Source organism: Oryzias latipes, chromosome 6, assembly GCF_002234675.1.
Source record: "Oryzias latipes chromosome 6, ASM223467v1".
Classification (NCBI taxonomy): Eukaryota; Metazoa; Chordata; class Actinopteri; order Beloniformes; family Adrianichthyidae; genus Oryzias; species Oryzias latipes.
This window is the reverse complement of record NC_019864.2, coordinates 19,036,459-19,060,883: the sequence shown is the minus strand read 5'-3', so window position 1 is coordinate 19,060,883 and position 24,425 is coordinate 19,036,459. Positions and strand designations below refer to the sequence as shown.

The 24,425-nt window shown below is 40.7% G+C and overlaps 1 protein-coding gene across 2 annotated transcripts; it reads left to right on the top strand.

The window, feature by feature from the left end:
* The first annotated feature begins 3,931 nt into the window (after nt 1–3,931).
* Nucleotides 3,932–23,787, top strand: vwf (von Willebrand factor). 2 transcript variants are annotated; one of them, XM_011475867.2, is made up of 53 exons: nt 3,932–4,061; nt 4,167–4,218; nt 4,305–4,448; nt 4,685–4,787; nt 4,869–5,077; nt 5,331–5,452; nt 5,595–5,814; nt 6,004–6,126; nt 6,209–6,320; nt 6,389–6,435; nt 6,509–6,645; nt 6,754–6,892; nt 7,941–8,041; nt 8,120–8,315; nt 8,396–8,611; nt 8,883–9,129; nt 9,218–9,312; nt 9,421–9,572; nt 9,653–9,756; nt 9,819–9,957; nt 10,057–10,191; nt 11,473–11,619; nt 11,699–11,839; nt 12,075–12,173; nt 12,246–12,402; nt 12,810–12,977; nt 13,073–13,208; nt 13,300–13,609; nt 13,765–14,923; nt 15,013–15,117; nt 15,435–15,578; nt 15,655–15,798; nt 15,899–16,063; nt 16,154–16,200; nt 17,043–17,220; nt 17,396–17,637; nt 17,720–17,909; nt 18,022–18,363; nt 18,447–18,682; nt 18,874–18,976; nt 19,052–19,123; nt 19,843–19,947; nt 20,068–20,273; nt 20,350–20,499; nt 20,576–20,692; nt 21,123–21,303; nt 21,651–21,691; nt 21,765–21,881; nt 22,544–22,642; nt 22,881–23,009; nt 23,107–23,146; nt 23,214–23,311; nt 23,408–23,787. In XM_011475867.2, exons 1-53 carry the CDS (start codon nt 4,056–4,058, stop codon nt 23,591–23,593), a joined length of 8,553 nt encoding a protein of 2,850 aa, XP_011474169.2. In that variant the 5' UTR covers nt 3,932–4,055; the 3' UTR covers nt 23,594–23,787.
* The last annotated feature ends 638 nt before the right edge of the window (nt 23,788–24,425 follow it).

Here is a 24,425-nt window from a genome sequence, read left to right as displayed (position 1 = left end):
ACTTTTACGGATTTGTCCAAAACTGACGTCAATCTGTTCGTCCTCTCGAGGGGACCAAAACATAAAATGGTTGCTATGGAGATAAAATTAACAAAAAAGCCGCCATTTTGGAAAAGGTTTTTTTTTTTACCAACATATGACATATAGCTCTCATCAATGGAGGAATGTGTTTTTCTGAGTCAGTTGATGATGCTGATCGCTATGCTAGCACTTTTAGCTATGTTAGCATAGCTAGCATAGTTAGCATAATTAGCATTTCAGGTAATGTGTTTTTCTGAGTCAGTTAATGATGCTGATCGCTATGCTAGCACTTTTAGCCACATTAGCATAGCTAGCATAGTTAGCATAATTAGCATTTTAGGTAATGTGTTTTTCTGAGTCAGTTGATGGTGCTGATCACAATGCTAGCACTTTTAGCCACATTAGCATAGCTAGCATAGTTAGCATAATTAGCATTTTAAGTAATGTGTTTTTCTGAGTCAGTTGATGATGCTGATCGCAATGCTAAAACTTTTAGCCAAATTAGCATAGCTAGCATAGTTAGCATAATTAGCATATGCCGTTTTGACTAGCCATTATCAAAAGTGGGCAGTGAGGGCGGTGAGGGCGGTGGTGCGTAGAGTTGGGCGTGGAAGGCGGGTTGCGTCTGCGGGCCATACAACGCCGCTTGCGGCTTTAATTATTATTCTTCTTGCACACTAACGGCGTCTTTGAGCTTAATTTTGACCCCCGCCACATACCCGAAAACTCACCAAAATTGGCACACACCTGGGATAAATTGAAAATGAATTTTCGGCAAAGAGAACGCCACCCCCCCGAAGTCGATGACATCACGGCGAGCGATCCCGTAAAAAAAATGAATGGGCCGAAAATCGCTTATGGGGCCAAAAAAAAATATTTTGAAATACAGTTACGAAACCAAAACACGCGTGTTGGAGATATCCCAAAGAAGTTATGAAATCATTATGGGATGGCCACACGACCTACGGCTTGGCGGCCATTTTGTGGCGAACTCAGAGAAATGGCGATTTTCGTGTTTTTTGACAATATGGGAAAACTACACTTTTGTTCAAGCGATTTTCACGAAATTTCATACACATGCCACAAACACGATTCTACAACTACCAAAGACGTTTTGTTGACCTTTGACCTTGGGAAGGGGCGGCCATCTTGAATTTTCATAAAAAAGCACCTTTATTGACGGATACAAACGAAAACTCGTCCTAGGGATTTTTATCGATCTTTTTGAAACTTCTCGGGCATCAATGGCAAGCTACTCTGGACAAAATGTTGGAATTAGAAGTTGTAGAATTTGAAACGCGTGCACGTGGCGAATTCGCAACCGTCGCCATTTTAGCTAGCTCGCACATATTTTATCGGAATAGCCTGAAACTGAAATATGCGATACCCTGGCCCACACTGAACAAAACGATGTCACGCATGACAAAATCGATAAAGGAATGTGGCCGTGGTAAACAAAAAACCGTCGCAAAAAAAAGTGCTGACTCGGCTAAAAAAAAATTTTTCGGATTTTATTTTTAAGAATCGGCTAACGAAACTCAGATAACTTTGTCAGGTATATCCAAAGAAAGTTTTGAAATCATTACGTGATGGCGACACGACCTACGGTTTGGCGGCCATTTTGTGCCAAAATCTACCATTTTGCGTTTTTCGCGTTTTTACACAATATGGAAAAATGAACTTTTTTTCGAGCGATTTTGACGAAATTTGACTCGCATGTCCCTAGCGTAAGTGTATAATCACCTCTGGAGTTTCGTCGACCTTTGACCTCGGGAAAAGGCGGCCATCTTGAATTTTCTATAAAAAACACCTTTACCACCGGATTCAAACGTAAACTTGTCGTTGGAAATTTCATCAATCGTCTCGAAACTTTTTGGGCATCAATGGCAAGCTACTGTGGAAAAAATGTTGGAATTAGAAGTTGTAGATTTTGAACGGCGTGTGCGTGGCAAGCTAGCAAAGTGGCGCACTGTTATAACTCTCATGCATTTCAATACAATACAGTGAAAATTGAATGCATGCACTCATGCCTGAAACAGATTACATTGAAAAACACTGGATATGGACATATAAGGAATGTGGGCGTGGTTAGCATAAAACCACTGTTGCTAAGGACGACAAAAAGTTTACTTTTACCGATTTGTCCGAAACTGACGTCAATCTGTTCGTCCTCCCGAGGGGACCAAAACATAAAATGGTTGCTATGGAGATAAAATCAAAAGAAAAGCCGCCATTTTGGAAAAAGTGTTTTTTTTAGCAACTTATGACATATAACTCTTACCAATGGAGGAATTTGTTTTTCTGAGTCAGTTGATGATGCTGATCGCTAAACTAGCACTTTTAGCTAAGTTAGCATAACTAGCATAGTTAGCATAATTAGCATTTTAGGTAATGTGTTTTTCTGAGTTAGTTGATGATGCTGATCGCTATGCTAGCACTTTTAGCCACATTAGCATAGCTAGCATAGTTAGCATAATTAGCATTTTTAAAAATGTGTTTTTCTGAGTCAGTTGAAGATGCTGATTGCTATGCTAGCACTTTTAGCCACATTAGCATAGTTAGCATAGTTAGCATAATTAGCATTTTAGGTAATGTGTTTTTCTGAGTCAGTTGATGATGCTGATCGCTATGCTAGCACTTTTAGCCACATTAGCATAGCTAGCATAGTTAGCATAATTAGCATTTTAGGAAATGTGTTTTTTTGAGTCAGTTGATGATGCTAATCGCAATGCTAGCTCATTTAGGCACATTAGCATAGCTAGCATAGTAAGCATAATTAGCATTTTAGGAAATGTGTTTTTCTGAGAGAGTTGATTATGCTGATCGCTATGCTAGGACTTTTAGTCACATTAGCATAGTTAGCATAGTTAGCATTATGAGCAAATCCAGCCTTGATTAGCTTTTAATTTGTGGGCGGTGAGGGCGGAGAGGGCCGCGGTAGTGCGTAGAGTTGGGCGTGGAAGGCGGGTTGCGTCTGCGGGCCATACAACGCCGCTTGCGGCTTTAATTATAAAATGTATTGCACATTTAAAAAGCCGTTTTTTGAATAAATGAAGAAAAAATGAAGTAGTTTAAAAATGTAAGAAGTTAAAAGATGGCTTTGGGATGTTCTCAAATCTGCTTCACTTAAAAAATGGTGAGTTTGAATGAAGTGTGGAAAAAGCATAAAGTTCCAATCTGATCATCTTTTGATCTATTGTAAAAGCTTTGCCACTGGTCTTTTAATAGGTTTATTTTAGCCAAAATTAAAAGAACCTAAGTTATTTTAATCTGTTTAGCTATCTGTTTACCTGACATCTTATTTAATCTTAATCTTAACATTACATTTCTTTATATATGTCCTCCATCATCAGAAAAATGCCACAAGAACTTGTTAAAACACCAAAAACACAACACATCATTTTCCTTAGGTCTTGAGCATAATTGGTATGATGCTATTTAGAAGGAACATTAGTCCCACTATGAAAATTAGTTTAGCAAGGCGAATTCAAATAAGTAAACAAAACAAAGCAATCTAAAGATTTTGTACCTGAGAGCCTTGGTTTTCTCCTGTTCCCACTCTATGTGTGTGTAGTTTTGGTGTAACCAAGTTTTGTGTTTGTGCATGTGGCACCAGTGAAGGAGTGTTTTCAAGTGATATGCCTGGTAAATGTGTTTTGCACAAGAATTGTTTGGGTTGGCTCTGATATAGATGAGTGTGTGTCGACTAATCACTCAGCCCGGCGATCAGTAGGCACATCCTGGCATTGTCCTGCTGTGTGTGTTGGATGGTGGCAGACTGTAGGCACTGATTTGTCGACAGAATGATATTTTGTTCTTCTTGACCAAACCTGAAATGGGGAGGGGTGTTCAGGAAAAGCCACTGATAATTGGGCGGGCCGTAATATAAAACAGAGCTTCTGGTGTTGCTGAAATTCTTTGTCTGGACACTTAGATTTTGGCAAACTGAGACTGTCAGATCATCCCGTAATGTTCCTGGCAATTAAAGTCTGACCAAATTCTTAAGTTTTGTTTTTTTCTTTTTTAGGCAAACCATGGAGGTAGGACTATCTGGAGTTTGGAAAAAGAAATGAAGGACTGTTTTGTTAATGCTGCAATAAAAACAGCAATTCAGGAATTGTAAAAACATTTTGTATGTATCTCAGATGGCTGTAAAGGCTTTCTTGCAAGGAATTTGTGTCTGCATGTATATAACAGGTGAGTGTTACACATTTGTTTTGCTAAACTCCAAAGTAATGGCTTAAGGGATATTCTATTAATATTCATGCCGTTGTTGATTCCAGCATGTGTGGCAGGTGTGACGGGGCGATGCAGTCTGTTTGGTCGATATCATGTGCACACATTTGATGGGGTTTTGTATGAGTTTCCTGGAGACTGCAGCTACCTTCTGGCTGGGGACTGCAGCCATCGCTCTTTCACCCTGCTGGGTGAGTAACTCAAATGCAGTCTTATAAAAGGCCAACCAAGTTGAAATTGAATCAAGTGTAATGCCTGTAGTGTGTTGTCCCAGTAACGTACGTTCTAAACCTTTGCACTTAAACTGTCAGTTTAAAGGAAGAATACTAAAACAGACGGTTTGTAGGTCATTTTTCTTAATACCAAGAGCAATTTTATGGGTCTTGTTTGTTGAGTTCCAACTAACTATATGTGCTTCGATCCAAAGGGGATTTCCACAACGGAAAAAGAACTGGAGTCACACTGTTTTTGGGTGATGCTTTCGAGTTGCATCTTTCTGTGGATGGATTCCTCTCACAAAGAGAAAAAAGGCACAAGCTCTAATTTGCAAAAGCTACTGATTTGTAATGACATGGATGTAACATGGTTTTGTTTCCTTTTCTCTCTCGCAGACTCACTCTTCCCTATGCATCCCATGCTGTGTTTGCTGGCTCCGAGCTAGGCTTCTATAAGCTCTGGAGTGAAGAGTTTGGTTTCACTGTGACAATTGATAATGCAGCCAACATTGCTTTGACCCTGAGCAAACACCATGCCAACCGCACCTGTGGCCTCTGTGGCAACTTTAACGCTGTTACAGCTGATGAATATACGGCTCAGGAGGGTACGTGCATGTTTAACAGGTTTGACTTTGGCCACATGGGTCGTGTGAAGGTTTGAAAGGGAAAAAAAGGGAAAGTTTAATACTGTAGGAATCTGGGAAATGATCTGGGTCACACACTCAGCAACAGGAAGAGTAGAACTCAGTACAGGAAAAGATAACGAGGTAAAAGTCAGCAAAAGACGCTGTTGTGGTAGAGTGAGATTAAGGAGACGGCTGTCAGCCGGTTCATTAACGAGTGCATGTGTGCTTTCAGGTCTCCTAACAGAGGACAGTTATGATTTTGCAAATTCGTGGGCAGTGAAAGGGGCTGATCAGTCTTGTCGACGTGTTTCAAATCCTTCCAAGTCCTGTAACAGTACAAAAGGGACTGAGGCGGTAAGATTAAAACATGGATCCATGTATGTGGTGTGTTTAATGACACCACACATAATAATACGCTTTTCCCTTCTGCTGAAACCTAAATTTGGCTTTATGTGCAATTAACCAGTATTGTTGCATGTTTGTGTGCACTTTGCAGATTTTGTCCAGCTGCAGCGTGCTGAAAACCTCTGGTGTCTTCCTCCACTGTGCCCACCTTGTCCCTCCTGAGGCGTTCTTGTTGCTGTGTCAGGCGGAGGCTTGCCACTGTAACCAGAGGGATGTGGAAGACTGTTACTGTCCGATCCTGTTAGAGTATGCTCGAACATGTCATGCCCATGGGATACTTCTGCATGGTTGGCTGGAGGAGAGCAAGTGCTGTGAGTTTGTCAGAACCTAAAAACCTTAGAAGAGCTTAAAGTAGTTCGATTGATCCATCCATTGTCTGCTTATCTGAGACCGGGTCACGGGGGCAGCAGTCTGTGCAAAGATGCCCAGACTTCCCTCTCGATGCCCCTCCCTCAGTCACAATTAAAGTAGTTCAAACACTTTTTTTTTTTTATTATTAGACCCCAAGTGTCCAATCGGGATGCAGTACAGTGAATGCACCAAGTCTTGCTCCACAACTTGCCACAGTTTAAATATACAGGAGGTCTGCAAGGATGAGTGTATGGATGGCTGCACTTGTCCTGGTAAGTTTTCAACAACTGTGTTTCAGTCTTTCCTCTGCTATGGTGCAACCAGTCATAACAGAGCCACATCTGTGCATCAAAGCTGGCAAAGTCTTGGATGGGAATCGTTGTGTGGAAGTATCTGAGTGTTCCTGCACGCACATGGGAAGACATTTTCCTCCAGGATCCACCGTTTCTCAGGACTGCAACACATGGTATGTTCATTCACATCACAGTTATGCCTCTTATAATGCTTCATACACTCCAATCTTCTTGTCTGCAGTGTTTGCCGACATGGATCGTGGGAATGCACCAACGAAGGATGCCCTGGTTAGACAGATATTTCAAAGAAAAACATTTGAAAAGTTGCTGTTTTTCTTCTTTATGGCTTTGCTTCTTACAGGTGAATGCCTGGTTGTGGGCCAGTCTCACTTTAAGAGCTTCGACAACAAATTTTTCACCTTCACTGGTGACTGTCAGTATCTGCTGGCGAAGGACTGCGTGAACAACGAGTTTTCTGTCATAATTGAGAATGTACAGGTAACAGACCACCTCATCAAATACATTTGGAATTACCAGTCTTCAATGCAAACTAAGGTAACGTTACCTAACCAATATTTAAAGGTTAAGAGTTGTTTTGCTTTTTAGTGTGCTGACAATCAGGATGCTGTGTGCACACGCTCAGTGACACTCAGCCTGCCCTCGCTGGAGAACATGACAGTAAAGCTGAAGCATGGAGGTGTTGTTTCTGTCAACAACATGGACATCCAAACCCCAATGCATTATGGTACGTCACTGCAGGAGAGGAGTGGACAACAGCGGCATAACCAGTACCCCTCAAAGCATATAATGTAGTTGATGGAAAAATATTTTTAATCTGTGTCAAGTTTATTGTCAGATAAATGCATCTAGACATTAAAGAAAAGCACAATTATAAACAACAGACCACATCAAGTTTCTCATGTACAAGGGAGAAGAAGCCAGAGTGACAGAAAACATCCACCACGCTTCTCTTCTCAAAGGTCTGCCTCTCCTCGTGCTGCTTTTATTAAGAACACAAGTAGGAGGTAACAATTTCAAGTCAAAGAGAAAAGTTCATTAGGGGGTGTCGTATGATGACCCATTTGGTGGATTCTAAGTTCAAACAGTATTCCTTATCAGGTCAGGACAGTGTGTTGTAAAACTTCCTCATCCTAGCTGGGATGAGAAACAGATGAACACACACACAACTGTTTTCTAAAAAGGTAAAAAAAAAGTCAATCTGAGTTAACATTTAAACAATTACATTTAAACAAATACATTTAAACAAATACATTTAAAGAATGATAATAATAAAACTATTTCCTTCACAATTATTTCCCAAAACACAAGACATTATTAACAAACAGCAACAGGAGCTGAGTAAGATTTCTCGTGAGAAGAGTAATGAAAGAAGTCCACCCTACTCTTCAGTACTTCTGGCTGCTCACCTCCTTTTATTTGGTTTAGGATGTCCTTAGTTACATGGGTTGGGTTAGTCTATAGTTTATACACTTAATATGGTGTTAGTACATACATTGTTTTTAGGTTGAGTTGTTGGTAAGAGGAGTCAATTCTGGGTCAATGCAAATATCCTGTTTCAGCAGTTTGTGTTTTTCTGAACGACACATGCATCTCCTGTTGTCATCTAAATGTGTGAAAACTGTTTTTTCTTACCAAGAATAGCAATGGAAAGTTTTTGCATGCATAGCAGAATCTTGGTCTGACCAATCGGAAGCCATGTTTTGGAAAAGCAAAGATGTCCTCATTTTATTTGTTAATTAATTTTAATCTGAAATTTAAACTGTGACTTCCAGGTCATTTGCATATCCAGAGAGCTGTGCAGTCATCTGTTCGTTTAGTGTTTAGTGATGATCTTCGTCTGGACTGGGATGGGCAGGGCCGTGTGCTCCTTAAGGTCAAATAAAATCCTGTTTTTGGCAGCTACTTTTAGCTAGTTATGCTGATGTGAAATAAATTCTATTAACAATTCCAGCTCACAGCAAGATGGACAGGACAGACTTGTGGTCTCTGTGGAAACTACAACGGCAACCAAGGCGATGACTTCATGTCTGATTCTGGATTGGTAGAAACCAAGCCACAGGCATTTGGCCAGGCCTGGAAGATAAATGGAGACTGTGAATCCACTCACAAATATGACCCTGATCCATGCGCTATCAACCCCAAAAGAGGTATCTTCTGCATCCTCATAACGTTGTGAAACATGAAGAAAATGGTCAACGCTGACATCCAATCCTTTGCCACCTTTCAGTGCGTTTCGCAGAAGAAGCATGTGCAGTTATCATGTCAGATGTGTTCAGCCCGTGCCACATTTTGGTGAACCCAAGTCCCTTTCAGCGGTTCTGCCGTTATGATGTGTGCGCATGTGGTGATGGAGAGAAGTGCCTATGCTCTGCTCTGGCTGCTTACGCAGCTTCCTGCTCTGCAAAAGGAGTCCTGGTGAACTGGAGATCCGCCTTACTCTGTGGTAAATTTTCTTTATCAACTTATTTTCAGATTATGAGGACTCTTTAAAGTTTAGACATGATTTAAGGGTGCAATGAGTCAGAAAAATTCAAAACTACTTGAATTTCATGGACATTACAAGGAACTGTCACAATGGGTGCTGGTATTATCTATGTATATGAAAATGCTGATGCTGTCTTAATAATACCTATTTGTTATAAACACAGTTGAGTAATTTTTAGCAAGTTAACTTGGAAAACATGATTAACCCTCTACTGATATATTAATGTCAGAATTGGAGTGTTCTGGAGGCCAGGTCTATGAGGCCTGTGGGACGGTGTGTGACCGAACATGCCTCTCTCTGTCCGGCGCTGAGGCTGGCTGCGAGGGAGAGAAAGTATGCGAAGAGGGCTGTTTCTGTCCCGTCGGGAAGTACCTGAGTCCCTCTGGACAATGTGTGACAGCAGACCTCTGCCCTTGCCTGCATGATGGACAGCTCTACCAGCCAAATGATGTCTACGCCGATCACACCAGCATTTGGTGTGTGACGGAACAAGTGCAGAATGGGTCGGATAATCTATTTCTGTTGTCTCATTGCTCTTTTTTTGTCTTCTTTGTGTGGGTGCAGCTACTGTGAGAACGGCTCCATGCGTTGTAGCTCCTCTGAAGTGCCTTCCTTATTGTCTGACCTTTTTTACGATGAAGATCTTGGGTCAACCAGAGGTACATCTCTTGACAATTTAAAAAAAATTCCTTCCCCTCAAAAATTGATTCTGGATATCTTGAGTGAACTGAACAACAAAATATTTGATAACGTTCCTGTTTGTGCAGAGCGGCGATCAGCACATTGTCCACCACCACTTGTTCGCACAGAATGTGGTTCAGGTAAAAAGGGTCTTGAGTGTGCCAGAACCTGCCAGAATTTGGATCTGCCCTGTGTCAGTCTTTCCTGCATCCCTGGCTGCCTCTGTCCACCAGACACTGTATGTAGTCTGTGCATATGTGTGTGTGACACCGAATAGTCAACACAGTGCTATCTGATTGATAAATGTATTGGTTTTAGGTACGTCATCGGAGAGACTGCATTGCGCCGGAGCAGTGTCCCTGTTACCATAACAACAGGCCATATGCAGCAGGACAAACAATCACTACGGACTGTAACACCTGGTAAGATTATGAATTGCTTATCTTAGGAAGCAAAGCTCTTTACCATGTTTTTTGTGCATCAGCGTGTGTGAGAACAGGAAATGGCGATGCACGCAAAAGCTGTGTGATGGTGTGTGCCGCTCCGTGGGGGAGGGCCATTACATCACATTCGACGGGCTCAAGTTTTCCTTCCCAGGCCTCTGTCAGTATGTCTTAGTCCAGGTATGAAATAAAGAAATCAGAAAATAGTGTTTGTGTCAACACAGGCTGCTTGTGCGCTGCTTGTAATTGCTGTGTACTCTTCATCTCTTCACAAAAAAGGACATGTGTCTGGGAGAAGAAGGCTCCTTCAGAGTGCTGGTGGAGAATGAGGCCTGCGGAATTGTTGGGCGTCGCTGTGCAAAAGCTGTCACGGTTTTCTACCAGGGTGGCTTGATTGTAATGCAGCATGGAGAGGTAAAAAACAAAACAAAAGAAGATGAAAAAGCATGGACCAAATGCAGTACCTGTTCAATCCACATAGACACTTGAAGCTTGATCTGGCATTGTGGCAGGATTTGTTATTTAAGAAAAACCGTGAAGCATGAGATTTCCTTAAATAATTTATTTAAAAAATGATAAAAAACAAAGCTTGAAATAAACATAAAAATGCAAAAATTAAGTGATGCATAAAAGATAAGAGGATATGACCTTGACAAACCGCATCCATAAAAACACAAACAGCTGTGGATGGTTGACAAATGAAACCTCATATAACTGAGACTTGTGGCGAGCGATTGGGGCACAAATCCCAATGGACTATATTCTGAACTCAAAGCATTACTTAGTGTGAGAAAACCGTTAAAAAACAAACATACACAGCTCCCATTTCGTCTGTACGTGCACCAGATTGTGTTGGCTTAAAAGAAGCTCAGGCTGTATTTGCAGAGATCAAACTGAGATATATGATACAGACATTCGATCAGGTTCAGTAAATACAATGTTTTTCATAGCTATTTAGAGGTGTCTTTACTTGACTAAGACTAATGGGTAACTTCTCGACTGAGCATGTAATTCTTAACACAAACCAGTAAAACATTAATAGAACAGTTTCTGTATGTAACCTTGAGAGCGTGTCTTATAAATAAACTTGTACTGGACTTGTATGAGGGGCCGTACAAGACCTATGTCATTGTGTGTGAGTGAGAATATGGGTCTGTGAGTGGTTCAGAAGGAATTATGTCAGCCCACATCCCTCTTCCAGATATTTCATTGTTCATTGTTCAATGCCTCCCTACGTTGTTGTCAAAATACCAGCATGCTCATTACTTACTTTTTTAAGTTGATTGGAAAACACAGTTCAGCTCATTTCTTTAGTGGGAGACAGGTTTGAAGTAGCAGAAGATAAACTCATGGGAAGACTAAGGAACATGTAATAAGTTGTAGCTAGACATCTAAATATTACAGCTGCATGTAACTTATCAATAAGTGCCCATGATTGACATCTGTAGACATTTTTGAAGTTCTAAACTTTGTCTTTGCAACTTCCACCTGTTGGGGATCCTATCAAACCAGAATCAATATTGTTACAGAAAGCCAAGGTGGTAAATTATACTCACAAACATTTGCCATTTTCATTGGTGTTATTCAAAATCAAACAAAAAGGACATGTAATAGATTACTTCTCATGAAGTGCTAAAATGATTGGACAAAGAGTTTATTTATTTTTCTGAGCTTGTTATGTATGTTTGAACTCAGGTGACAATGAAGAAACCTGTGCCGCAGAGTTCCCAAGTGGAGATCATACGATCTGGTCAGTTTTACACACTTCTGCTTGGAAAACACATCTCCCTCAGCTGGGACAGAGGAACTCGCCTTCTGGTTCACATCTCTGCAGCATATAGGGTAGTAAAACTTTAAGACCATTCAGTATATTGGTTTTAAGTACAGTGTTTAATCTAAAAGTGGATTTTCTATCGTGAAGGGGCGGGTTTGTGGCCTGTGTGGTAACTTTGATGGGAATGTCAACAACGACTTTATGAGCAGTAACAACCAACTGGAGGTGGACTCCTCACACTTTGGAAACTCGTGGAAAGTGATTCCAAGCTGCGCTGATGTCACACAGGTAAAATCACAACCAAGCTCGATTCCAGGCTATATACAATGAGTTTTCTTTATGTTTGTTACTGTTTTGATATGATCGTTGCAATCTTTGTGGAATCTGTATGGCAAATCTTTTAATAATATTTTTTCAAAATGTTTTCCTGTTTTAGATTATTTTAAATATTTGAACCAGACAAATGCTCAGCAGTAAATTAATATGACTGATACTGCAAATATATGTTTTCTTGCATGTCCAGATCCCTCTTCCTTGTAGCGACAACATAATGAAGTTAGTTACAGTGGAACAATCTTGTCGGTTGATGTCTGGTCCCCTTTTCAAAGAATGCAACACCCAGGTATGTAAGACAAAGGTCATGCTGGATGCCCGATTACACTCCATGTCTTTTCACCCCCCTGTTTGTCTTCAGGTGGATGCAGAGCCATATGTAGAGATGTGTGTGGAGGCAGCATGCTCGTGCCCGTCTGTTGGCGATTGTGCATGTTTCTGTGATGTTGTTGCTGCATATGCACAGGCTTGCTCAGAGAGGGGCATCTCAATCAGCTGGAGATCTAACGATCTTTGCCGTGAGTCAGCAGAATTCATTTTGGCTACATCTTTGTAAATCAGTAAAGCAGTTGTAAAATCAAGAATTGTGGGTGCTTTTCCATTTTGTCACCCACACAATATACACACATTACACACATTTGACATAAATCATTTTGTGAACACTTGTAGGATCATTTTTATTCTGTAGACTTTACATCTTTTATTTTGGGACAAAATCATTTTTGTTTGTAGTTTGTCAAAAAATATTTCCGAACTGTAGTAAAAACTGGCATATTTTCCATACAAATAACTTTATTTTCTTTGTATATCTTTCCCTCTTTACTGTTTATTGCATTGTTTTGTGTAATTAGTCTTATTCATATTGTATTTTTTTCCATGCATCAATTAAATTAACTTTTTACCTCCCTCCCCTTTTTTCTTTTAGCAATGAGCTGTGAGGAGCTTAATCCAAAGATCTCAGGTGTTGGAGAAGAGTTATGCCAGTGGAGATACAACACATGTGGTCCTGCATGTCCAATCACCTGCCAGCACCCAGAACCCCTTCAGTGCTCCTTCACATGTGTGGAAGCCTGTCATGCCTACTGTCCTCCAGGTGAGCAGTCTGTCAAATGTTTCTTAATACAACACACTTAAGACAAAAATGTATGGTTTAAAATTTACAAAGTTTCACTTTAAATTTTCCTTTAGGACAACTCCTGGATGAGGTAGCCATGCGGTGTGTCAATCCCTCCCAGTGTCAGATGTGCGTACATAATGGCCAGAGAATCTCCCATGGCAACAAGGTCATCCTGAATCACGATAACCCTGCCCTTTGCAAGATATGGTAAGTTCAGGATACTGTCTGGATATTATTCCAAGGTTATTTATGGCAGTGTAATTCACATGTAAGTGGTTTTGTTTCTTCTAACCCAAAGCCATTGTGAGAACAACTCTCTAAGCTGTGAAGATTGTACGTCACTGAGCATGCTGAGTACCCCAACGCCAACACCTTCTTGGGGCACCGACACAACCCTTGCCTTTACCACCCTAATGCCTGAGGACACGTGTGATCGAGCCATGGATCTAGCATTCTTACTGGATGGTTCGGAGGTCCTAAATGAAGATGAATTTCAGGCAACTAAAGAGTTCATTCTGGGAGTTGTTGAACGATTCCGTATGGGCTCCGCTCACACTCGAGCAACAGTGCTGCTTTACCATTCTGGAGTGAAAACATATGACCTACAGGTACTTATACTCAAAGTGTGCAAGTGTGACTTCACTAAAGTGTCCATAGTGCTGTAATCTTTAGGATGAGGAAGTTAAGAAGTGCTGTAGAAAAGCTGCTATGTGGACACACAGTTTGGGAATCATATATTTTTTTCTTTTCTTTTTGAAACCAGGTTCAGAAGTGGCTGTTCAAGAAGACTGTCCGTGAGCTTCGATACACAGGAGGAGATGCTGCCTTCTTGGATGAGGCAGTCAAGTATCTAGCTGTCAACATCTATGACAAAAACAAGAGGGAGCATGCTGGACGAGTTGCGATCATCTTAACAGCAAGTACAAATCCTCGTCCTATCCGCTCTATTGTCAAGATGCTTAGAAAAAAGGCCATCACCACTCTGACGGTGGCATTGGGTCCAGGGGTAAATATGGCACAAGTCAATGACATAACAAATGCAAATCCTGACAACAGGGCTTATGTTCTGAGCAGCACAGCGGAGCTACCTGATCATCTGTTGGAACTTACAGATTATCTCTGTACTTTGGGGATGGAGCCTGAGGTGGTGAAACAAAAATCCCCACCAGCACCCAGAAAATCTCAGCAAGTAACAAAGAGCACTTCTCCAGCTCCTCCCCTAGAGCCAAAACCCATCAAATATGTCCCAAACGCTGTGTCCACCACACCGTCTGTCCTGTCTCCTGCCACCACACTTCCATCTCCCTACATTCCAGCCCCACATGTAACATTCATCCTGGAAGGCTCTGATGGTGTTGGAGAGGTCAACTTCAACAAATCACTCTTCTTCTTGGAGGAAGTCATCTCACAACTGACAGAAGAGGAGGAACTGATTCGCATCACTGTGATCCAATACTCTGTGACGGTCACTGTGGAAATCAGGCAGTGGGAGATCAGGAAGCAGAGACACCAACTGGTCCAACGGCTACGGCAGATTCGCTGGCGAGGTGGAAATAAGACCAACACTGGAACAGCTGTCAGTAAAACTCTCCAGGAACTGCAAACAAACCAGCCTTCACCTGGCTCCACACCTCCACAGCTGGTCTTCCTTGTGACAGAAAACCCCCCTACAGACACAGTGACCCGCCCACAATCAATTGGCACACAAACACATGTGTATCCTATTGGTGTTGGACCAAAAATACGTGAAATAGATTTGTTTCCATTCAGCTCCCCCCAACGTCCTCTGATGGTGGATGACTACAACCATCTGTCCACTCTCGTCCATCGTGTTGTCAACATCACACATACCACAGTCAGGCCACGATCACCCACTCTGCCACCCTTAGTCTTACCAACACATGCCAGCCTGCCGCCCACAGGTATGATGACAAGAATTTTCAATGTTCTGGTTGGTTCTTCTTTTTTTTTACTGAAACATTTGTTTATTTGTTATTCTCTCATCACACAGTTCCGTGTCAGAAGCCTGTAGATGTGCTGTTCCTCTTGAAGGCCGGAGTGAACTTTGAAGACATGAAGATGTTTGTTAAAGCTTTCATCATGGGTGCTGATATAGGTACAGGTTACCCATTCCATTTAATACTCTATACTATATTTTTACAAGATATTTACTCCCCACATATTTGAAAGTGTTAAGTTTTTCCACAAATACATTTTTTAACTTCAGTGAATTCGTTGTGTTTGTGATTCACATGATCCCATAATACACACCTAAATAAATGGGTGTTTGGTTGCCAAATTTTTCTGTTATAACTGTTTGATGACTCACATTAAAGCTTATAGAAATTGTGATTAACTTTATGAGTTGTTATAACTCATTTGCATAAATAACAGTATATGTACATGTCCAAACACTGAAGTTTATATTGACAGGTCTGAATGGCACTCAGGTCAGTGTGATTCAGTATGGAGACACCAACACGGTTGAGCTCTGGTGGAGGGATCACCAGAGCAAAACCAAACTTCAAGAAATACTTGAGAAGGCTCCGAGCAGAACCACAGCAGCTCCTGCACTAGGTAATTATAAATAAATATAAATTAACAAGCACACAGATCTATGAAGATGCACATTCACTGCTGGCTTCTTCTGCAGGGTCTGCACTGCGATTTGCCGTGCAAACATCAATCGCACCAGTCAGTGGAGGAAGAATTGGTGTAGCAAAGGTTATTGTGATGTTGGTGACAGCCAAATCATCTGACGAGGTGAAAGAGGCAGCAAATGAGGCCCTGGCAGCTGGTAAATAAAGCAGTTACAATAAAATAGTAATGGCTTTCTCAACTACAATGCCTTCTGCCTTTCAGATGAGTGGTTTTATTGAAAAGAGTGTCTCCCACAGGTGTGTCGGTATTCCCCATAGGGATTGGACAAGGCTATGATATGAATGAGCTCACCGTGTTAGGTCGCCATGGCAACCAAGACAACATCCTGCAACTAAGCAACATGGATCAGTTATCTATGTTGCTAACTCTGGACAACACGTACAGAGAGAGAATCTGCAGAGGTCCTTACAGACACACATATTAGTTTTGACAACGGTTTTAATAAAAAAGAAAAAATTGATTCAACTGACATGGGCATGTCTGTTCTACAGCTGGTCCACCAGGAGTCTGTGTTGATGATAATGGAAATGAGAGAAAAGTGAGTCATGTTCACATGTGACGCGTGTTCAAGAACGCACTAAACGCACATTCTAAAATGTGCTTTTAGCATATACTAACGCATGTACCTACAGTTTGAAGAGGCTTGTAGTGACATGTCAAAGCGGTGCAAATCTCGTAATTCTTGCTCCAGGCTTTATAAGCTTTATATTTCACAACCCTATTCTGATATATGACAAACTTGGGGATAATTTAATTTCAGCCAAGTAAAAACCATTATAATTAATTTCTCCTTCAAGAACAATTTTTAAGCAGTTGACACTGGATTAAAAAGTTTGCCATCTATATGTCACAAAAAAATATGAGTCGCACGTTCAATAGCTGCACGTTTTGTACATAGATACCAAAAACGGTCTTAAAATGTTGTGTAGCGAAGCACAAACATGAGAGTTTTGAATGTGCAACGCATGTATACACATGTCCACATAGACTTTTCATTGAAAGTGGTCCCTTGAATACAGGTTGCCAAAGGCGGAGTGAACATTGCTTTGACAAATATGACTAAATGTTACATCATTGAATAGAATAAATAGAGCCAATCCAGGCTTGACCTGCTGGTTTTCCCATGCTTTTTCATCTACTGGGTCAGAGATTGTTATAGGCATTATTGCTCCCTGACAACAAGCTGCTACGATTGGGTGATGTTTTACGGTTGTTTTATTCTCGACACTGGAAAAAACTGTGATTCCAACCACACTAAAATAAGGTATGAAATACTGGTATTTTCTGTTAACCAAACCGTCCTGATTTGAAAGAACCCCTAAACAACATAAATACTGTTGTTTGTGGTTAATTGTGTTTCTTTTCACTTTCGTGTATCAGCCAGGTGAATCATGGCTGCTGGATGATGGATGCCACTCTCTGCTGTGCCATCCCAGTGGAGCAGTGACGGTACAGAGCCACAAAGTCAGCTGTGACAAACTAGAGCCTCCAGCGTGCAGAAACAACATGGCTCCTGTCAAAGTCCAGGACACCTGTAGCTGCCACTGGGAATGCCCTTGTACGTACAGATAAAGGATCAGCTTGCTTCTAGAATTAGATTGAACCCCACTATGTAAAGTGCACTCCATTGCTTCTCTGGTTTTATCTATGAATCGTGGAAGCTAGCATTCCGTTCTATTAAAGGATCATGTTTGGGGTTCCACTCTTCCCTTCCGGCTGCTGTGTGTTGACAGGCATGTGCATGGGGAGCTCCACCAACCATGTCGTCAGATTTGACAGCTTGGCTCTTAGGCTGGACGGAGAGGGTTTGTGCTCCTACACACTTCTCACTGTCAACAGTGACAGCGGTGAAGGGTCAGAGGTCAAACTCCACACTGGACCCTGTCAAGAAACAACAAGTTACAATCAGATTTGCATGAAAGCAATGGAGGTGACCCATGGACCACACAAGCTGATCCTGAGGGATGACATGAGGGTGAGATTTGTGTGTCACCGGTTACTTCTTAAAGTGTATTAAAGTGTTTATCCACTGTTGTGTTGTGCTTTTGTTTCCACAGGCAATGATTGATCGAGAGGAGCTGGCCCTGCCGTGGCGGTTCTATGGCATGGAGCTGATGCGTTATGGTGGAGTGATGCTGCAGCTGAAATCAAATCAAGGCTACATGCTGACTTTTACTCCTCAGAGCAATGAGTTCACTATCACATTTCAAGGCTCGACCAACAGCGCTCAGACTGCTGGACTCTGTGGTAACAGCTTTTTCAAGACCACAAGAAAAAAAATTTCTATCCAAAAGGAGTCTTTTTTACTCTTTTTCTTTTCAGTCTTTCTCTCCTGATCTTGTCCACATTTTTCTCTCAGGTGCATGTGGAGAGGAGAAAGTCAATATCCTCTCGCTGCGTAATGGCAGTTCAACTACCAACCAGCCTGCGTTCATCTCAGACTGGACTGCAGCTGGAGAGGATGGTGTGTGTTTGCCAAAGCGGCAGTCTGTTTGTTTGTCTGGAGCAGCAATGGGATGTCAGGCCCTACACTCTGAGGTGTTTTTGCCCTGTCACGCCTTCATTCCGGTCCAAATTTTCCTCACCAAGTGTGAGGAGCAGGCATGTGAGGAGTCTGATGCATGCGAGGTGATATCTGCCTATGCTCGGCTCTGCAGACAAAGAGGGGTATGTGTGGACTGGAGGAGCCCCCACCTCTGTCGTAAGTTACTATGTGCATCCTTAAGTCTAGTAAAAAAAAAAAATGTTTTAACTTGAGTCTTAACATAACCATATTTGCTGCAGCTTTAAAGTGTCCAAGCTCCATGGAATATGATGCATGTCGGACAGGCTGTGTAGAGGACTGCGATAGTATACAGGCATTGCCAAGTGACTGGTCGGTTGCTAGGAGTAACGAGTCATGTATGGATACACCCACTGAAGGCTGTTTCTGTGCTGGGGGAACAGTTTTGCATCATGGACGGTGTGTCTCGCCAGAGGCGTGTGGACAGTGCGTCGACCAGCATGGACACACATACACGGTGAGACACAATTCAATAAAACAATCAAATGTGAGTCGACAATGCAAGTTAATAAAGCAAAAGCACATGCCGGGAAGGCTGTGAAGGAATGATTAGAGTGTTGAAAATCAAGGTGTAGTTTGACTGCCCTCTGGTGTTTATGTGTCTAAATACGATTATGTGGGATGCCAACATGCTTTGTACTTGCACAGCACATGCAAAGCTGGGTACCTGATGAAAACCCATGTTTGATATGCATGTGTTTGGATCAACAACGCATCAACTGCACTGCCAGGCCCTGCAATGATGTCAAAGGTTGGCAACATGTTCTTAATGTAGTCTTTTAGTTGTTGCATCAGAGCTTATTTTTTCTTCTTCCTGTATCTACAGCTCCAGAGTGTGGAGCCTGTGAGATTCTGAGAGAAAGGAAGGGCTCTATGTGCTGCCCTGAATATGAATGTGGTAAGAAGTATCTTTGTTATTATTATTATTATTATTATTAATACTTATTATGTCTCTGTCAAAAACACCAAAAACAAGGGATCTTGTTTTCTGCCCCTTTAACACACTTAGAAAAAGAGAAATAAAGTGAAAAAATAATGTAAAATATGTAATAATACAAATAAAAAATATATTGTAAAAAAGGATACTGTATCTAAACATATATGTATATATTTGCTATAAAGCATATATTCATGCTTGTGGTTTGCATCACATCATTCAGTATAGAATAACTCAAACACTGGCAAGTTTATACCTTATTTCTAAATTATTGTTCTTGTAATGAAGCAACACATTTCATTTATAGTATTTTTGTAGTAATTATTTTATGTTTTATACGTTTTTTGAAAGGTGATTTGTGATTTGGTTTTTTTAATTGGTTGTTTTAGATTTCTTTCCTTTGTTTTTGTTCAGAATTTTGGCAAAGAGAAAATATCACATTCAATTAAACTAAAAGTACTTTGTCTTTTTTAAAATCTTTTTGGTATACTGTGTGGCAGACAATTTTGTGTTTTATACATTAAACAAATTTTGATCAACAAACCTTTTAATTTTAACATTTACTGAAGAATTGATAAAATGGATCTCTTTACTTACTGCCAGATACTTGAGATAAAACTTTTTTTAATTGTTTTTTGACCATTGCACTAACTTTTCACACAATCAATCCATGGTTTCAGTGTGTGATCTTGTGAACTGTGCCTTGCCGGAAGTGCCCCAATGTGTGGACGGCCAGACTCTGCTTCTGAAGAACCCTGGAGACTGCCAGCCTATTCACGAATGTGGTAAGAGGATGGCATATTCTGTGTGAAGTTTGAGCTTTGCTTTACTATGTCAGAGAGGTGCAAACATGAAGCAGAGCACATCTGTGGCTCATCTCTTTTTATCCTTGTTTATTTTCTCAGTGTGCAAAAAGGAAGAGTGTGCCCTTCAAACTCCTCCAGACTGTCCTGCGCACCGCCAACTGTCTGTAAAAAAGACAACGTGCTGTGATGTGTTTGAGTGTTTGTGCAACTGCCAGAACTCCACTCGCACTTGCCCCACTGGCTTTATTACATCATCCCTGATCAACAACTGTGGCTGCACAGAAACCAACTGCTTACCTGACAAGGTGAGTAGTTAAGATCCAAAAATAGTCTATTCTGTTTGTGTCTGTTATAATTTTCTGTTACCACTTTTTTTTCTAGGTGTGTGTGGTTGATGGTATGGTTCACCCAGTGGGGAGTGAGTGGGAAGAAGGGTGCAAGAAATGCAGCTGCACTGAGCTGCAGGACAAAGACACTTTGCTCCACGTGGCCCAGTGCAAACCTCTCATGTGTGACCTGAATTGCCCTCTGGTGAGCAAATATGTTGAAAAGACATAATAAATAGTCTTATTTAGCATGAAACTTACTTGTTTGAAATGTATTTCAGGGCTCAACGTACACCCCAGTTCGAGGCGTCTGCTGTGGGAGGTGTACGCCAACCAGCTGCATAGAGTCAGCAGGAGACATGCGAGGGGACACTCTAGTTGGAGGAAAACTGAGACGTGTATGTCCGGCAAAAAGAGGATGTTTTTAAAGTTTAATACTAAAAAATCGTCACCACATGGTTTACACCAGAAGGAGGAATACATGTTAAATTTCTTGTCTGAAACAATGCAAGAAATGAATCTTAAGAAAGTGAAAAACCCTTGTGTCAAAAATAAAAAAAAGCTTCATTTTATGTCTTGCAAGAAAAATGATCTTGTCTAGAAAGTTTTTCAATGGGAAAATAAGCTCAGTTAAAGGAAATGTGTCTTAGTGACCAGGATTTATTTTGCTTTAAATAAGAATTCTCAGTAAGCTAAATTTTCCTACCCCATTGGAATTTTTTTTTTAATTAAAAGAAAAGTTCCCAAATTTTTAGTTTTATTTATTCATGTCTGGGGGCCTGTTTTTGCAGTGCAGTGACTTTCTTCTCATCTCTTTTTTACTTGGAGGTGGGTGAGGTGTGGCATCCTCCACATGACAGGTGCACCATACACCAGTGTGTGAAAGTTAAAGATGCTGTATTCATCTCAACAACAAATGTCAGCTGTGCTATTATGGATGCTCCAGCATGCCCACTGGGAACCGAACTGCACTGTGAAACTGTGGACTGCTGTCCTCGCTGCTACTGTGGTAAGCAACCATTATCAGCAAAAATACAAAAAAAAATGTTTTTTATACAAATGCGAAATATGTTCAATCTTTATTTTTGCAAATTTTCCAAATTTGAATTATTTTGTGTGCAGTTACACTGTCTGTCCAGCAGATGTCTCTCTTACTCGAGCTTTTCTGAATCATTTATCCTTTTTTGACCTTTGACACATAAAGACCTGATGCTGAATAAGGGGATTGCAGTTCCAGTGATTAGAGGGTATTTCAGTTCTGAATGGGGGAATAAAAAGCCAAAATTAAAAACAAATAAGTGCTTAAAACAGTTTTCTGTTAAAAGGAGTCACCATTTTCATGGTTTTGTCTTGCAGCCCCTGTTCAAGGATGTATTCTCAATCACACAGTGATTGCAGTAAGTCTTTAGCACATTGCTAATTTTGAGATTGTTGGTGGTGTTTCTTCATACTATATGTTCACTTGCTCAGACAGGGGATCAGGTCATGTTGGATGTGTGTACACACTGCAAGTGTACTGTGGAGAATGGCCCCGTGACAAAATATAAACTATCCTGCAGAAAAACCAGCTGCCCCACCTGTCCCACGGTAACTCTCATCACATGTCTACTCCGCATCATGGTCATCACTACTTTCCTTAGTCATGCATCTCATTAGGCTACAGAAGCTCAACTAGTTGAAGACAAGAAAAATGTCAAAAATCCAGATTTTACTTGCAGAATGAAACTTTTCTTATAATCATCAAGGCTATTTTGAGCTGGTCAAAGTTCATTTTATTGAAGTTAGCAAGTGTGAGTGATGTAGCATGTCTTTACAAGAGGTTAGTGGCATTTAAAACTACATTTCAACTATTTTGGAGACAAGAATGAGAACCTGACATTCTAGAAACACAAATCTTGCACGTTTCTGCAAAAGTGTGTGAGCAACAGGTATTCTCCTAGAATTGTACCTGGAGTTAATGCAGTATTTGTGCACTCCATCTGTTATTATTCCAGATTAATATAGTTAGTACCAAACTTTTGATCAGTCTCAGCCAAACGAGAAACAACTCTTACTCATTTTACGAGTTAATACTTTAGTTATTCACAGAACAATATTGAAAATCAAAAATGGAAAACAGACACTTTTTAAGATTTAGTATTTCCAGAAGCTTTATTTGTACATAGAAAAAGGTCAGGGTAATCTCCAGCATCAATCTTTCTAATCATCTTTTTATAGAAGTGAATGATTAGAATACTCCATGTTTTTAGGGATACACCCTGCAGAAGGAGGAGGGTAGCTGCTGTGGTCGCTGCATTGCTACTGCTTGTGTCACACAAAAGCCAGATGGAAACCTCATCAGTATACAGGTAGGTGCTATGCAAAGAGGAGGTTTTGGTCATAAAAATGTGATTTGGTAGAAGCAAGTAAAGAACAAATCAAGAAGACAGACAGAAAGCTTAAAGCTTCTCCTGTTAGTCTACTTTGCTATGACTCTTCTAACCTTTAAATTTTGGAAGGTGAGATGGCTTGATTGTTCTGATACATCCTATTGGGAACATTCAGAAAACGAAATGTACTTATACACACATGTCATCCTTCTCTTAGGTCAACTCAACAAGAGAGGACGGATGCAACCTGTACACGTGTGGTGTGAATAAGAGAGGAGATCTGGTCCTGGAGACAAAAATGACAACTTGCCCGCCTTTTAACCAGAAAAACTGTCTTGACGAAGGGGTGCAGCATCTAATTCCTGTGTTACAGCGTTCAGGTTTTTAATCACAAATGTTTACTCGCACATTTTTTTTTTCTTTTTGCTTGTTTTTGTTTTCAGGGGAAAATCAGCAAAATTGGAAAAACCTGCTGTGAGATGTGTAAGTAGCCCCAACTTGAGGATTTTATAAAGGATGAACACAGACTAATATGTTCTCCTGTTTATAGGTTCACAGCCTGAGTGTCGAAGGACAGTGGGAACACTTAACTACATCAAAGTGGACGACTGCCAGTCGGAGAAACAGATAGAGCTGCGTTATTGTGAAGTAAGCACCATTTTTTTAAAACTTTTTCTTCTGAAAATAAATAAAATCATAAAACTGATATTCCTATAACCATTTTTTTATTTCTTCATCTCTTAGGGCAAATGTCGCAGTAAATCCACATACTCTCTGCAAAGAGCTGCTGTAGAGCAGGAGTGTGTGTGCTGCACAGCTGTGGAGACAGAGCCTCTCAGCGTTCCAGTCCTGTGCACCAACGGCACTCGTAGTCACCACACCGTCCTGTCTGTCACCAAATGTGACTGCCTGTCCAAACGCTGCACCTAGACTCTGCCTTTAGCTGCAGAGTAAGACTCTCAATCCAAGAGAAGAGTTTACAGATGCTTTCAGAACGCCTAAATAAATGTACCGAAACATTTACATATACAGAAATTCACCATGTTGTCATATTTCTGCAAAATGAAACAGTTTTTTCACCATACTTTGTCTGAATGTGGTTATAAAATGTATTTGCTAGTCTTGGATTGTTTTTTTCTATGAATTTACTTAAGATATTTGAATATATTTCAACAAGTGTTTACATATTCTGGTTTAAACTAAATAAATGTGTATATTTTTATCAAACGAATTTCCTTTTAGTAAAAAAAAACAACCTCACAGAGCCTCTCTAGCTTAAACCTTTAAGTGTTTAAATAGAATAAATTATTATTTTTACATTTTTTTATGATTTAGGAAATTATAAAGCATACATTACCAAATTAACTACCAAATTAATGATTGTGATATTTATTTCAGACAAGTAGTTTAAAAGGAAAGATAGAACAAACAAAACAAGAAAAAACACAAAAAATTGAGAATTGAGAAGCAGCCTGGCTGATCCAGGCATCCATGAGCCCCCCCGACAAAGACAGGGGAGTAACCACCTTCACGCGCATCGGAACCGTTATTTTTAGTTTGTAGTTGCTAGTCTAACTATTATTTCAACAAAGTGTGCACATTTGTGTTGCTGTGGCTCCAATAATAGGAGCTTTGTGTCATTTTGGTGGGGTCAGTGTAGATTGGAAAAGAGGCTCAGAGCTTTTCTGACGCGAAAATTACTGAGCAGATGGTGAGTGCACAGATGCACAAATGAAAAACAGTTCGTTTTCTCCTTCTCCGA